The sequence below is a fragment of the Leptosomus discolor genome, chromosome 3 (assembly GCF_034619465.1).
Source record: "Leptosomus discolor isolate bLepDis1 chromosome 3, bLepDis1.hap2, whole genome shotgun sequence".
Taxonomy (NCBI): Eukaryota; Metazoa; Chordata; class Aves; order Leptosomiformes; family Leptosomidae; genus Leptosomus; species Leptosomus discolor.
The window spans coordinates 12,110,870-12,128,165 of NC_141393.1; the positions used below are offsets into that span (position 1 = coordinate 12,110,870).

Below are 17,296 nucleotides of genomic sequence, written 5' to 3' on the forward strand. Positions count from 1 at the left end.
ACTTGTATTTTCTTATTTTGCTTTCCATTTCAACACTGGCTGAAAAGCCACATTTGCTTGTCCAGTTTGCTGGACTTTTGTAAGAAATACTGTATCAAATCATCCAGAAGGGAAAGGAAAAACAATAAGCCAGTAAAACCCCAAAACAAACTCTCCCACCTTCTAAGACTGAGAATGGGTTACTTGAACAGCAGATTTAAGAGCACAGAGACAGTACAGAACTTCTCCACATCAAAAGAGTCATAGTCCCCCCTTATACTTAATATCCATCCCATCGGTTTGCAAAAGTAACAGAAACAGGAACTGATAAATTTTATAACAATCTTCTAAAGGTCTGCACCAGTCAGTTGTGTGCAGAAACAGAACACTTACAAGTCTGACAGCTCCTTATTAAAGACAGAACAGCATTATGGGCAAAGGAGATGATTATCAACAGAAACTCCACATTTTCCTCCAGCTACAGTCTCTCTCCCAGGACATGTAGCCAATATTGACAACTGTTGGTCAACACAGTGTTTGCTGCTCTTCATCTTCCACATAATTTCACCCCCAATTTGAACCGTGTCCCCAGTACATGGTGCCACTGCCCTAGCAATTAACCAGTTTGCAAGTGTTAAGAAGGTATCGGTTTATTACCAGTGCAGACCAAAATCAGAGGGCGCCAGCAGGCACCAGCACTGAATAGCTAAAAGTTTGTATGTTCCGCGTGTACAATAGGTGCTGGTGTTGAAAATCTGCATGACCACTACGCAGAAATATCATCAAGGCAAATTTTCATACTTGCCTGTTTACGAGATCTCATTGCTGCCTCTTCTAATGTTTCAGCAGCTTCAAATTTGCCCTGTCGTCTGTAAAGTGCCCCAAGGTTCTTTAAGGTAGTTGTTACTGTTGGACTAAAGTAAAAAAAAAGTATATAAATATATATATACACACACACACTAAACTATTCAATTCACAAACTAACAAAACTTAAATTAATATAGTATTTATCCTATTTTTGTAATTATTTAATAAGTCTCTCGAAATATACTATAATTTACATGAGGTACAGTTTTTCCAAGGGCATTAATGTCTCAGATCATGATTAGTCAACAGCCCTGAAACTGCAAGTTAGTAACTAGCCTCTAGATCTACTCAATAGAAAACTGGAGTGCTATATCCTGGTGTTTCTCAGATGCATCTCAAGGTGAAAGTCTAGCTCAATCTGAGCGTGTCCAACTGAATAACTGTGAAGCTTCCAGAAAATATGCCTACTCATGCATGCAGTGCCCATTACTGTAGTGTGTGTTAGTCACAAAACACATTAACAGTTCCTTTGATGAGCTTTTACTTAATATCTATTTGCAGTTTCGATGCATTTAACCTATGCTTGAACAATAAACGTGGGAAAAAAATACCGCACGTTCCATTAACCGGTCTCGCGCTCGAACAAGACATTTTTGTTTCAATGACACAATAAGAATTAGCTCAGTCACAGTATTGTTGTGTGAAGTTTTGCTCCAGTAACAGTAGAGAAAAGATTTCCTCATGCATTAGAAATATCTAGCACATGAAAAACAAACCAACAAAATGTACTGCACCCAGAGTTCAAGATGGAGAGAAAAAAAGAGCAAATTTCAACAATACAGAAGCTCTGTTGCTTGTTAAACACACACATTCAAACACTGAAGAAATTAACCCCCCCCACTGAACATTATCAGCATGTGAGGTATGAACATTATCAGTATGTGGAGGTTTTTCTTGCATTGTACCACCTGCACATTAAAAAAAGGCAGTTAAGGATCAAAATTAAAGCAAGCAAACAAGAAGTATTTCACCAAGTATAATCCAAGCTACAGTCCTTGTTTCTCCCATTTTGAAGTACACGTTCTCATCCACACAAAACTGTTCTTCAAGCTTTAGAAACTCAAATAATGCTGAACTGTGGCAGTTTAACTTTGGTTTTTGTGCCAGCTAGAAAACTCAAGACTCAGTTATTTGCGCAGTTTCCGTTTTGCTTCTGGCCCTTTCTAGAGGTCTTGCTGGGGCAGGGAGAGCATGTACGCCAACCACCGGTATGAAAAGGAAGAAAGGTGACCTATGCTTCCATGTGAAGAACGGCCAAGAACACAACCGGTGCATTTTTATGTCAGTTACTAGATCTAGCCAGCCAAGATTAAAAGCAGCCTCAGGACTGTTGTTGTAAATTGCTACTGTGTTCCTGAAACCCAGTCTTGGACCTGAATTGTTAATGCTATAGTTTTTATAGTCCTAAGCAAACAGCTGGTTTGGTTTCATTTTTAAACATGCTTTAATCCGGTGTTTCTGGATATTGGGTATTGCCGCGTTGTTTGTCCTGTAAAGAAGTTACCCACCTGTCAACTTTGCAAGCTTTGTACCAGCCACCATATTCCCCAAAAGATGTGCCATCTTTTTGCTTTCCCTAAAAACAAAAAAAGGGAAGAAAAATAACTGATTTATAACTTAAATAAGTAAAAGCTCCAAGAAAGATTTATGACAAGAGCCTTACTTTGCATTCTTCCCTCTCTTCTGCATGCATCCAAATAGGCTTATTTTCATCTGAAGAAACAGAAGAAAACATTTTATAGAAGCACAAAACTACAAAGTATTCATTGTTTGATTTTCACTGTTCTGAAATAAAGTTGTGAACCACGGAATTCTACTATTACCACCACAAAAAAGATTACTGTCCATATGACAGGTAAAACATGCACCTCTTCCTTTACAGTTTTACAACTCTGTCTTCTCTTATCTGAGCTTAGAACCAGTTACTTCTGAGAAGCTTTCAATTCAGCATATGCTGCCATCGATTTGTCACTTGCATAGTTCTGTGCTATAACACACATTTATTTCTTTAATCATAACAACTGTTTTGACATCTATTAAGTGGTACATATGCTACCGTCATGGAATACAATGAAAACTCTTCACTGTGATTTATAGTTGATAAAATGCATTTGACTACAATGTACAATGTAATTCACAATGTAAGCGTATTTTCCCCATTCTTTAAATGTTCTATTAATGGCAGACTCACATTAACAATGTGTTCACTATATCATTGTAACTCCTGCACTGACTTTGTCCTGCGACTGGAAAGTGACATACAATTTTCTGCCTCTACAAAAATACCAAAATTGGTTTTGGTTGGGCATAAGATAAATTATGACAGAAACACAATCCATAAAACATAAACCTACCAAGTCTACCTCACATAAGAAAAAAACTCTCCTTTTGAATCAAACGTTACTGCTGTATCTGAACGCTTTCTTAGGATGAATGTACTTCAACACATCTATAACCTCACTTTTTAAGACTACCTCAAGCAGACGGCAATTTTAATCCAGATAAAAATCAGCGGAAAGTTAACTGTATTTCATAAAAACCACAAAAATGACATACACGTTCAAATCTAGGGACTCAGTTTCTTACCATCTACAGAGCCAAATTCCCGTTCATGAGCACGAGTAAGAATCTCTTTGTATAAAGTTTCCGCTTGCTTAAATTTGCCCTGTTTTAGATAGCAGGATGCCTAAAAACAAAATACCCCCCCAAAAGATATCAGTACACTGTTTTCTTTAGCTTGATACATAATAAACACAATATATGCTGAATAAAGGTGCACTTTCATTCATCAGAAAAATTTTACTTTTTCTTAGATTTACTTTATAAAATGCTTACCAGGTTATTCTTTGTTTTTGCAACATTTGGATCATCTGGTCCCAGCTTAGTTTGGTAAATTTCCAGTGCCCTCTGATAGTAGTATTCAACCTCCTCGTATTTACCCTGGTTCTGGCATAGTAAAGCCAAGTTATTTAATTGCTTGGCAACATCAGGGTGATCTTTCCCCAGGACCTGAAAATTAAATATCTTGTATTAAAACATCCTCCAATCATCATATCAGGGTTTAGAAATGCATTGTTTAGATACACCCTGTTAGGCTTTATTCCTCATCAATTCAACATGAGGATGACAAAAGCAGAAAATTACTCAGTTCCGTTGTCAACTGAGAATGCTGCAGACCATAACAGGAATAATGTAAGTACTATAATAATATTATATGCAGCGTATTATGCAAAGCCTGCAGATGCAGGCAGCCAGCCTCATGGACTAGAATAAATATCCACAGTGTCACAGAATAATCAACTTAAAAAACTGTAATGATGTTTCAGTTTCAATTAGAAAGCTCTTGTCAAATCAAAGATTACTTAACTATCAAAGGGGAAAAAAAAAGGTAAAGAAGGTTAACTACAAAATACAGAATTTAGAAGATACTTGGAGTGCTCCAACAGCTCCACTGGAATTTACTACTGTTTTGAATTTCAGCCACTGCTAACTACTAGGGCTTTGCTAACTCTGTGGTTTATCTGGCAGATCTACCCAACCAAAACCTAAAAAAAGCAGACATGTTTAACTTTGCCCTCTCCCTCAAAAAAATCCACTTAAAGGTGCTGTATTCTTTTACTCATACCTTTTCTCTGATTTCCAAAGCTCGCTTACACAACGGTTCGGCTTCTTTGTACTTTCCCCGCTTACCATAAAGTACTGCGAGATTGTTTAGAGTTGCTGCCACCTGTTAACAGCAGAGAAATATTAATCACACTGGAATTGTCTGATAGAAATATCTGACAAATGAACACAACTGCAACGCATTGATGTTTTCAAATTTGCCATGCACAGAGCAGACCTCTTGAAATTTGCAAATGAAGAAACAATTACTACTGAATGTATACATACACAAATGAGGAAAGAAGAAAAACAAAATCATCAAATACTTTGCTTCATTTGTGGAAGCGTCACTTAATGCATACATTTTCTACATATGTTCTTCTCTGACAAGTTACCTCTCACGTCTGTAACTCAGAGCTGCCCTGCTTCACACAGGCTACATGAAGTGACATACCACAGTAAATTTTAAACATGAAGTACAAAAGCTTGATTTATCTTTCATTTAAAAGCAGCAGTAAAACAAATCAGAAGTACCCCTTCAATCTGAGTTTAATAAAGTGATTTGAGTAAGCAAATTAAAATCTTTCTTCACAGATTCATTTCCCATAGAAGAACCATGCAATCCGAAATCAAATGCGTGCGAGTCATTTGTGGTGAAACAGCATTGAATACAATGCTCAAGAGGTACTTTAAATATTTAAGAGAAAACGATGATTGTTACACTGTGGCCTCCTACCTGTACTGTTTAGACATAAGCCAGGTCTTAAAAACTTTCCTGTTAAGTTTAATATTAGAATAAGTTAAAAAAATTCAGTGAAAAACACAAGTAAAAATATGATATTGCATGTATACAAACCGCTGGATGATCTTTGCCCAAAGTCTTTTCACGGATAGCCAAGGCATCATTCAGGAGATTTGCTGCATCTTTGTATTTGTTCTGGTCTCTAAATTTTAAAGAGTCATAATTAATACTGGGGATTCAGAAAAGAAAGTAATAACAAAGAAACTGACTTCAGTACTGGCCTAGAAGATGCTAGTAAAAAGAAGAGTAGTTGAGAATATATTCAGAAATCAGGAAGTAAAAACCTCAAGTCTTTAACTGTAAAGTAGTTTTGCTGGTTGAGGACTAGCATGCACTGCTTCTATAGTGCTGTCCAATTTGTACTCTAGATCATCTGTAAGTGGGTAACCAAGACATGCTCCCTCAGCAGACACACACACACACAAAAAAAAAGTATCAAAATCAGCTTCATTCCCAGAGCAAAGGTGTAGGCAAAAACACAGCAACTTGTTTAACTTCTACATATAGGGAGGGATATAAACATTGCAGGACCCTCTTCAGTGTTTTAATGAAAAATAGGGAAAGGAAAATTAATGGAATGGAAAATAAACCAGTCAAAAAGTGTTAATCTGAACAGTAATAGGTTGTAGCCACATCTTAACGCTTTATTTAACCGATATTTATCTATGTCAGTATACAAACCTGTACACCAAAGCAAGTATGTTCAACATAGTGGCAACATCAGGATGATCGTGACCCGAAGTCTTCTCCAGATCTTCAAGAGCTTGTTTACAGAGAGGTACAGCAACCTCATATCTACCTTGGGAAGCATACTGGATAACAAGATTATGAAGGGTCCTTAATCTTGCTGGAATTTCATAGCCACCTTGTTGGGCAGCAGCTGCTGCGCTGCTATGCTGCTGTTGAACTGAAAGAAATCCACAAGATAAAGCTGTTTAAAAAATTGCTGTAACTAAAACATCTAACATTACTGCTCAATGACACAAAATTATTTATTCAATACAAAGCATTAGTATTAGAAAATATTTCACAAGAATCATGCTTGAACAGTGACAGTGCAAATACGACCATTTTATTCTCCATATTCTGTCCAGTACTGTATTATTTTTACACTTCTATTAGCTCAGAGGACCAAATATAATAAAGTAAAAAAGAAAGTAGGAAACTATTTCAGCTCAGCAAATCATTAATAATTCTCAAGACTATCATAATTTTGCAGTTAAAAATATCGACATTTCCCTATGGAAAGGAACATTAACAAACATAAACAAGCCAAATATCTGCAGAAAAGCTCAAATGATTTGTCATTTTTCCTTTACTCTCCTTCTCTAAACAAAGATTTTTTTTGTTTGTTTCCCTTTGTTTGTTATACCAAGGAGTACTTAAGGTTGGCATGTAAAGGATTAAAACACCCTGGATGCCACAAACAACAGTTGCAAAAGAAAAGGCACAGAGTCATCAAAAAGAGTGTCAATTTTTAGGGGTAAACCCTCAGGTTTAGCCACTTATTTTCCAGTAGCTCCTAAGCTTCAGTTGTTGCAACTCTCCCACTCCCCCCAAAAATCTACTATCCCTTTTCTCTTCACCTGGGAGATTTCTGGGAAGACTGAGAAAATTCCCTCTTACTCATTTTCATTACATTCTAGACACCACACAGGATAAGGGCTCCAGCTGTGAGTCTGACTTTCTTCTCTCCTCTCTGTTAAGCAAAAAAACCACTCTCACAGCAGTGGGAGCCTTTTTACGTCAGTAGAATCATACAGCTCCAAGCCTACACCCACAATCACTGCCTGACACAGCATTTCAGTTCTTTTCCTGGAAGTCAAGGAAATTACTGGCATGTCAACTTTATCTTTTGTAACGCGAAATAAGGTAGAGAGACTACACAGGTATACAGACAGCTTTGCCACCCAACTTTTCTACTACAAAATTCTAGGGAAGCAAGGATGAGCTCAGGAGGTACTTCATGGTCAACACCAACCCAAACTCTTCAAGTCTTCCTTCTATTGCTGGCTATGGATAGCATTATCACGCTATCAAGAATGCAGCATATCTTGTGTATGTTCCCATAAAGGAAATCCAGAACTCTGCTGATTAGAAAGGCGGGACCCTTTAGACATTTTTTCTGAAGTAATTTGTCTACCAAGAACCATTATACTACTAGCACACTGCATGCACACTACAATATCCATACATTATACAACATCGCTTCACACCCATACAGAAAACACATTTCACTACGCAAGGCTTATCTATTAATGGCCGCTTTCAATCACACTACCAAACCTCTACCTCAAACTTCACTGCACAGTCATCAGTCCCTCTGACCAGAAGACAACACTTCTAGAGTGAGTATTAAAACTATGGAAAACAACTTTAGCAAAGGACAGAAGATTATATGAGAAAATTCAATTGAACCTGCCCCAAAGCGTTAAATCAGATTATTAAAAACGTCACAAAGAGAACTGACCATCTGGGCAGACCATCAAAAAGTTTCAGTGTTTCACAATCTGCCTCAGCCACTTGGAAGGCACCTTTTCCATTCTGAGGCCCACAGAAAAGACTGTGGGACAAATTTTGAACTGAAGTCAGTCCCGAGAACTTTACAACAGCTAGTAAACTCTCTTTAAAAACCTAGGCCCAGTTCTGTACATATCAATGTACAGAATGTATACCAGTGACTAGTTTCCTTATTCTAGCCGAGGCATTCACCACTCCTGCTGGGTCCTAGAAGACCCCAAGCACGGATTCATTTTTGTAAAGACCATCTTTATATTCTGCATTGCAGAAATACACTAACATTGTAATTTGAAGTACACTTACTTCCTTGTCCTTGGTCATCTTCATCATTAGGAAACAAGTCATCCAAAGGCTCTTTGGTGGAATCCGTATCTTTATCCTCCTATAGAATGACCCCAAACCCAAATAAATTGTTACATTTAAATCTAACGCATAAAGGAAAAGACCATTTAATTAGCAAGGTTAAAGGAAAACCCCACATCCAGAACTTCATAACTGACAAGAATAACATTTCTCACAGAAGTTTTATGAAGGTCTTATGCTCAAATGTATTTACATAATTTACATACTCTGTCCCAAAACAATACAGGACACCTTCAGAAGAGCCAGGAATAGAAATCAGGTCTCCCAGATTTCAGTCTCAATTTAAGCACACAATAACACATCTGCTATTCTTACAGAGATGTTATACCTAATGAAAGTACCCAGTGAAGAGTGAGCGCTACCAAATACAGAATTCTCCACTGTACTTTTTTTAGTCATTAACACAGTTACAGATGGGCAAGGGAGAGGAATGAGACAACCTCCGTTTCTGAGTACTCAACTTCTGCACAAATAATAGATTTTGCAATTGTGATCTGTAAGGTTCAAAACCAAAAACACTTGGAAGGAAGTTCATCTCCAATAGCCTCCATCTGGAACCATATTAATTCTGCACAATCCATCAGTGTATACTGATTTTAAACATCCAAAGACCATTCCAAATCCCACAATCACCTAAAATAAAGAAACAGATTATCCCTCAATCCTGTTTTTTAAATGTAGAGTCTACACAATATAAACAGTTGAAGTTCTCAGAAATGTTAATCTCAGTAAGGAGAAAAACCCAGGAGCAGAACACATTCCTATTTTTCTGGCTCTCCATCCAACACCTTTTTCCACAGATGAGAAAAAGGCAACTGCTGCTGCTGGCATTAAAGTTCAACAGTGGCAAAGTGAGCGCTCTGCAAAAACAGCAGATTGATGGGACTAGATGTCAAAAGGGAAGTTCCTAATTTTAAGTGTGCCAATTCCAACTTCATACTGAGTATATACAATTGACTATTTTCAAAGGCTTACAACAAAGACTGTCCATATGGTTAGTGAAACTATAAAGATTCTTTGCTTGCTGTGACGCTATTTGCCAATTAAACTTCAAATAATGGTGCTCTTCAGGCCATCTGCAGATTACAGTTCAACAGTTAGCACATCAAAATCCCAATATTCCCTCCTCCTGCCCTTCCTCTAAACAGGCTTCACTGACATTATTCAGCTACAAATACCAACTCATAAAATAGCATGCAACTGACCGAAACAACTCTCACTACTACAGTATGTTAAAAAGGATTTAGTCAAGCAGTCAGTTAAGCATGACTAAACCGCATATATTTTCAACCATTGTGTTACTGAAATAATTGGTTATGAAAAACCGTTCTTTCCAAGACACAGCTGAGAAGGTCTGAACACACAAAATGAGATCTTTCTCTACAGTGTCATCTAACTTAAGGAAACAAAATAAAGGCATAACAAGAAGGGCAGATAATTCAGAAGTTTAAGTGATAAGCTACTTCTGTAAATTAAAATTGTATCCATTCCTCTCTGTATATAAGACTACGTAACACAATGGGCTAGCTAAACACAACTTAAAACGTGCAGATAACCACCGTGTCCGGCAGAAGCTCCTGAAAGGGGATTCAATAACACTGATTTGACTAGATGAAAACTGAATATTTTTCCTGCAATCAAAGTAAGCCAAGTCCTGCATGGACATATTTAGAATCTCTAATAGTTTACACTCGCTGCTTATTTTAACTGTTGAATTTAGTGAAGAAATTTTTGGTTTGTTCAGTCCATTTTTTAAGCTAATACGATACTAAATAAATATTTTATGCACTTTGGTCCTCATATGTATTTTATTATCTACAGATAGTAAAACATCTTCTCTCAGAATAAGAATGAACTGAACTCTAAGAAACTTTCTGCAAGCTATATGACACTGGTACAAGGTAAGTGTTTTAATGGCAAGTTTATGTTAAGAGACAAATAAAAAGCTTGTATCTGTCATTTCTTGGTAACTGGGCAGATTACAATACCTATGCAAATGTAAGGTGCTTTTTACTATACAGCTACTTACTGATGGCGAAATATCATCGTCATATTTTTTTAACTGATTCATGAATTCTAGATGTTTCTTTTCTTCCTCCAGTTGAGCCACAGATTGCTCACTTTTCTGTAGTTTCTGTTGTGTATTGGCTAGTTCATCCCGTAGCCACTGATTTTCCTGGCATAGCCGGCGAACCTGAGCACGCAATTTCTGCTTTTCTGATTCCACTGCATTTAAGTGATTTGACAAGGCCATCATTACCTAAAAAGCAGAAGGTATCACTTGACATACTTCCTCTAGAATGCAGTCCTGTACTTAACGTAAAAGCCTTTTATTATTTAAAACCTATGCCAGCTGTGAAATCTGGTAAAAAGTCAGATTTCTCTTCTGTATGTATCTGGTTCTCACTTTTCCTCTAAACATTTTTTACCATTTGATCAGCCAGACTTAACCTAGAAGAACTCTTTACTCATTATTGTTTTCCATGACGCTATCAAAAGTAAAATTGTTTTAGAATTCCCTGAAGATTACATATAATCTTAAAATACATTAAAAATTTGAACTAGGATTTAGATTACCGACATAGAAATCTTTGTTTCACTAACAGGAAATGAAGCAGTAATACTTTTAACTTGAAGGATCACAAAAATTACCTAAGAACTAACACAGAGTTCTAATTTAACAGCTCTCAGACAGAGGATTCATATACATAAGGAAGAACACCTCAGCATAATGATAATACTTCAAAGGACCATTATACTACTGAGATCTAAATGTGCAACTGAAGACATATACGTACATATACACACATATCATAAGCTTGAGTGTGCGGACATTCAATGCCTTTCAACAGTCACATTGAAGGATAAAAAAACCAAAACAGCCATAAAAGGAGTCTACCTGGATTGAGGTTTTTTTTGCTAAGCAACGTTAAATGATGAAGGAGCTTGCTAAGTGAAAGCCAAACACTACACACAGAAGATATTGTCCCTTCACTGTTTATGTAATCCCCCACTAATACACGTAGAACAGCTGACAGCAACCCCAGGAAGCACACTTGTAAGAACGGGCCACTGGTGACAATACAAATAATCATTTAGATGAGTTTGAGAACCCCAAGTTATTCGTATTTCATCTCCTCAATTTCATGTTTCTTTAAAACAAAGTTAGCTTGAAGTGCTTTAAACTAAACATTTCATGTGAAACAGATGGTTGCCTTAGCTGAGGATCAAAAAAATACATCAAGCCTTTAGAAATTACTTTTTTCCAATAAAGGTAAAAAAACCTCCAGGTATAATTTCCTATTACCAGTCCAAATCTCCAGACTTCAATACCTACTTATTTACATATTCAAATTTGTTTATAATTTAAATTACTTGGCCTACTTAGTGGCATTTGTAACATCAGAAAGTATATTTAGGGAAGTTGTGATAATAGGGTTAACATATTCAAACAACATTGTACAAGCTACAATAGCAAACTAAAATCCTTTGTGATAGTTCTCGCTAGAATTAATTGAAAGAAAATGTTCGATTACTTCTTCAGCAAAGTCAGTTTCATTTTCATGGAAATAACAAAAGTGTCATCAGACCTACACCCATGCACAAAGCCATCTATAACATATTTCCATATCTTAATCTAAATATTGCAAATCAAAAAAATTACTATGTTGTTGCAACCCAAAGTGTGCAGGAAGAGTACGTTATCAGGTCTGAGAGCAGTAGTTTGAAGCGTAATTGCTTTCCTAACAAAGACAGTAAATGAAACTTCTTGGCTCCTCACCACCACAGTTCACAAAACACCATGTGGGGCAAACACAGCAGTAACATCTGCAACGAGGCTGCTGAATCCGGTAGAGCCAAGAATCACAATTAGCTTTTCGGAGTCCAAATACCACGTCAAAGTTAGGACAGAGAAGTTACTCATTCACTCACAGATCTTCTGCAACCACCAATTAAAGGTAACTCAACTACTGCAATTTTATTCCGTATATCTTCCAGAATTTTTCTTCCAATGCAAGAGATCAAAGCTTGTACAATATATTAAGGATTAAGGCCTGACAGTCTGTACCATGATGTCCAGGGGTTCTACATTCCCATGTCTGGTAACCCATACTTGTTCAGTCTCTCAGGTCTCAAGTCACTGTGATCCAATGGATATAGCTTCCAGATCACCAAACAACAGCAGCTTAATCCAGATAAGAAGACTGGGCACACTTATGGACCAATATAAAGCCTAGTAATACAGAGCTAACTCATTGGCATTTTCAACTCATTTGCAAACACTATCATTTTATCCTGATGATTGTGTCGCATCACATCATTTCAGGTTTTTGACGTAGTACAAAATACCCTGAAGTTGGACTGTAAATATAGTCCTGACACCCTGACTAAACATGGGTGAAGAGATCCATCTTCTGCAGATGACACCTTCATTGACTAAAACAGTTCACAGAAATTAGCTCAGAGTCCTTTCTTTAATGCACCAGTGAAAGTTGTTCAGATTCTGTACTCAATTCTTAACCTTTAATTTAGATTCCATTTTGGTTTAGTCCAAAAGTATTCAATAAACAGTAGAGATTCTTAAGCCCCAGGAGCATCTACAAACGTGGGGGTGGTGGTGTGGGGGTGGGGGTGGGTCAATGATCACCTTTTGAGCTGAAGTAAAGAGAAGCTCAGTTATGAGCTTCAGTGCTTTAATATTGAATGCGTAACTAGTTCTGTAACAGAGCAAGACAGACAGCATCTACCTCTATTAATTAAAGCAGTCTTTTTCCTTAATGTACAATAACAACGTAAATGACCCAGCACATTACTAATATTCAGTAAGGCAAATGTAAATCCTCAAATTCTGAAATGCCTTATGCCTACTGCAATTTTACCTGTGCTTCACTAAGGCCAAGCTCCAGCATTTCCAGTGACTTTCGAATCATGTTTGATTTTTCTTCAACCAGATTAGTTTCATCATCTTTCTTCAAACATTTCAGTGTTTCAAGTAAGCTCTGTAAAATTGAATTGTGTTCATTCTTCAGTGCCTCTAGTCCATTAATCACTTGCTTAGTTTTGGCAATGATTTCATCTTGAGTAAGCTTCTCCAACTTTTCTTCCTTTAAATACACCATTGTGGACATGTTTTCATACATTCTGAAATTAAAGAGTACACTAGTTAATCTAAAAGTAAAAACAAAATAAACAATTCTCTAAAACTGAAGAAAGCCTTCCTTTAAGAAGTCATTAAAGCATACGAATTTGAAATGTATATTCACAACGCAATTATATTTTTGCACAATTTTTACAACGTTTTAAGTCCAGGGTTTGAACAGTGTTTCAAGTTTTCCAGTTTCTATTTCCAGATTTACTATCGACAATAAATTCATAAGCCAAACAGCAACAGAAAATAAGATATATATACTACAACATAGCAGAAGAATTTCTAACGAGCATTGAAGAACAGGGCTGCATCTCTAGGATTCTGGTTGTGCAAAAGCAAAGTAGCTGGTGTATAAAAAACACACTATAACAAAGGTAGCTATTTGCAGATGCCACTGATCTACAGCTATTTTTACAAATATTCACAAAGTAGAGCCTGAAGAATTTGAAGAAATATCATCCAACCCTCTAAAAGGGTTGATCAATCAATTATGAGAAAAATCACCATTTTCCAGTAAGAAGGAAACACCAAGGGCTACAAAAGCCATTAATCACTACATATTTTGAAAATAACAACTACCCCCTAAGATTACTTTATGTTCATTATTCTAACTCTACACACAGACATTCAATTGCCTAGAGGTCTAGATGAAGCTGCAACAGCTGTCTCACGCTGGAAAAAATGGTTTCTATAACACAACCTTGCAAGAAACATTTCACCGTGCTATTTTGTCAGTACCTTATGCGCTACATCAAGGCCAGCAAACTTCTGGATGTAACACACCTCCAGCAAATGCAAATGAAGATCCAAAAAGGTTTAGAAACTCAAGTAGCTTTATTAGCACACATGCTGTTACTGAAGTGACAAACATGTTTAACAATGTAAAAATACAAAGAGAAGACACTGAAATCACTTGATCCTTTTTAAACGTCACCCGAAAAATGTTTTATAATGAAAATAAAGAATTGAGGAATTGCTCCTTTATACTTAAGGTATTTATATCTTCAAGTGAACCAAGAAGTATAAATTAGAATACAGTAGGAAAGATTTTTCAAAATCAATAAATTATTACATCTATATGAAGACACCTGGGGAAGCTTTGATAAAGTAACATTTAAGATGAATTAGCTAAATTGTATTAACACTTTATATAGAAGGTGGTCTAGTTTCAGAAGAAAGCCAAAAAAAATTACAACCACTTAAATCTTGAATAAGAGTGCTGTAAGGAACATGCAGATATGCACCACTTCATGACAACAGCCAAAGGGTGTGCTCTTCTACTCTTGTATTACATTGGAAAAAAAAAAAAAAGGTTGCTCTTCCTGTTTATATATACTGAAATTACCCTCTCTGTTACGATCTCCTGGAACAGGATACCTAAAAGGCATACTCATTTATCACAAGAGCTGTAGACTACACTGGTTTATTTTGTAGTAATGTATTGTCTGAAAACACAGATAATTTGGGGAAGCAGTGAATTTCGGTTTCCCACAGTTTAATGCAAGAACTTCGTATTCACAAATATATGTGATGCAGAGAATATACATCTGTATAAAACATCTAATCTAGCACGGCATAAAAAAATCAACTCACCAAAACCTCATGAGCAGAATGGTATTCACACATTTCCCATTTATAATCTGAGAACTACTACCCAGAATGCTTAAATGACATTTTTAAAGCACATACTCTCTAAAATTGCATATAAAAGTGAACTGCAATTTAATGTGAGGCAAATTTGTAAATAAATGCTTCTAACACGCAGCCATATAAGAAATTGTTAGGGATTATGCTAACTTCAGCACACAACTCAACCTGAATTACCACTGGCATGCTTTCATACCTCCCATTAACAATTTCCATCCTGAATGCAAAGAACTGAACTTTTGATCATAAGGAAATAAAAACAGCAGAGGACATCTAATGAATAGGGACTTCAATTTTGTATTTGAGAAGTTCTGAGAAGTATTATGTTTAAATACCTAGTTTTCCTGCAACATTCCAAAATAAGTATGTGGTCCTTTGTCTGTCTTATGTGAACAGGGGTAGCAATTCCTTCTGCATGCCTCAGTATTTTGTAGACATTCTACACCAAAGATGGAAGGCAGGTGTGTGCATGTATGTATGTAACGGATGTATAGATGCTGTTTAAAAAAACTGCATATTTTAACCACCACAGCAGAAGTTAAATGAATTCTAGGTGATGAATACAGATAAATTAACAGCCATTCACTGTCAGAAAGGGAATATACAAAACCAAGAAAGTAATACCAAAAACTACATTAGGCCTTGCAATGGTCATGCCTTCATGCAAAAAGAATAAAGTAGCCTGGGAAGTACCCATCCAACACATGAAATCCACCCAAAAGGCACTTCTGTGTGTACAATTTCATCTAAGATGTGAAATGGACACTGATTTGTTCCTATAAGGAAAAAAGGTTGTCAGGTCATAGACAGAACAAGGCACACAGCTCTGGCTGAAGACACTGAGGTTGCAATGAAGGACGGCTAAGACACAGAAGCTTTTGAAGAGAGGAAAAGCAGGTTTAAACCCAACGGGGGGGGAAAAAAAACAAAACAAAACAAACACAAAACAAAAACTTAAAGTGCATCACAGCAGGAGACCTGCTTTACAACTACATGCTTCTTGTCTCCATCCAGTGTGCCAGATTTTTAAGCCACCTCATTCTAAACCAAATGTAACAACAAGCTTTCACCGCCTCAGAGCTACCAGTACACGCAACTGTACTGGAGCTGGTGTCATGGCAAAAGCTACGCCAAGATGCAGATTGATTTGAAGGTCCACACAGCCTGGGAGAGGGATTCTGAAGTCTCCCCTAGTGAAAATTGTTAGAATCCTAACCTCTCCCACTGACAGGAAAAGAATAAATCCTTCTGCATAGGTTTTGTAGATTGTCTGTTTAAATGATCTCCGTATAAAACACTACAGAAAATTTGGATGAAGTTGTTCAGAGTTTTACAGATTGTGCTTGGGACAGTAATTTAGAAAATGGCAAGATAACACGTATTTTATCATGCTGTCAGATTTGATTCTTTGTAGGAGTAAGATTAATAAATTAATATCTTTAAAGAGTAGCATGGAGGTGTGGTGCTATTTCCATGATTTTTTAAAAAATGTACTTTACAAAAGGGCATTACCTATTCATCAAATATTTGACTACATAATAATACAATCAGTTTTGCATACCCTGAGGCAGCAAACCCCATACAGGAAGTAAAAAAGTTACATTTGTACGCAGGAAGTAGACATGCACGTATACAGTGGAAAAGAGACAAAACCTACCATGCCTTTCTATTGGCGCTTTTCAAAAATGTTAATTCTTTCTTCTTCTACTTTTTCCCTATAGAAAAAAAAAAAAAAAAGGGTATAGTCAAAGGCTTCTTAAGCTCCTGGCAGTTTTATCCTGTATACACTCCACTGCACTGCAAATTTTACCCGTTATAGAGCAGGAATTCTAGATTCAAATACTAATTTTTAATTAAGTGTACAACTGAAAACAAACCAAAAATTTAAGATGCACAAAGGATTAGTTGGAAAACAGAACTTTGTATGAGAGAAAAAATATGCAATGCAGCCACAGTTAATAGACTAATCAGCTGGCTTAAGTAATTCACATATTGTGTTAAATATTTGTCTGGGTGGATCTTGACTATTACTGTCCTGGTTTATGGACCACAACATAGACTTAGAATACAAAAGTAACTGAACACTTACCAAAAAAAAAAAAAAAAAAATCAAGCCATTTTCTTCAAACACTCAAGACCAACATAAAAAGCCCTACAATGACACCTACTAAAGTAGTTTTGCCAAATTTTAGAACATGAACACCAAAGAAGTGGATTGAGAACAGCAAGAATCCGAACTAAAGAAAGCAGACCCATGCGTACTGTCTTTCAGTCAGGCAACTACTCAGATAATCTCATCACATACAAACGACTTAAGTGGCTGTATGTTTAATCAGTTTAAGTATTTTGTTATTCATAAAACTTTC

General features: G+C 36.5%; 1 protein-coding gene across 3 annotated transcripts in view; it reads right to left on the minus strand.

The window, feature by feature from the left end:
- The window catches only part of LOC104351986 (kinesin light chain 1), a 67,203-nt gene that overhangs the window by 15,327 nt on the left and 34,580 nt on the right, over nucleotides 1-17,296 (minus strand). For 2 of the 3 annotated variants that reach the window (XM_086462514.1, XM_086462513.1), the window contains exons 1-11: nucleotides 13,015-13,275; nucleotides 10,164-10,394; nucleotides 8,075-8,153; nucleotides 5,933-6,158; nucleotides 5,306-5,393; nucleotides 4,472-4,573; nucleotides 3,682-3,855; nucleotides 3,433-3,532; nucleotides 2,510-2,559; nucleotides 2,355-2,422; nucleotides 785-893 (exon numbers count right to left, since the gene is read on the minus strand). In XM_086462514.1, the coding sequence (XP_086318640.1) occupies nucleotides 785-893; nucleotides 2,355-2,422; nucleotides 2,510-2,559; nucleotides 3,433-3,532; nucleotides 3,682-3,855; nucleotides 4,472-4,573; nucleotides 5,306-5,393; nucleotides 5,933-6,158; nucleotides 8,075-8,153; nucleotides 10,164-10,394; nucleotides 13,015-13,275 (1,488 nt within the window). Of the gene's footprint in view, nucleotides 1-784; nucleotides 894-2,354; nucleotides 2,423-2,509; nucleotides 2,560-3,432; nucleotides 3,533-3,681; nucleotides 3,856-4,471; nucleotides 4,574-5,305; nucleotides 5,394-5,932; nucleotides 6,159-8,074; nucleotides 8,154-10,163; nucleotides 10,395-13,014; nucleotides 13,277-17,296 lie in introns of those variants that run through there. The other variant, XM_086462512.1, reaches the window with a different exon arrangement.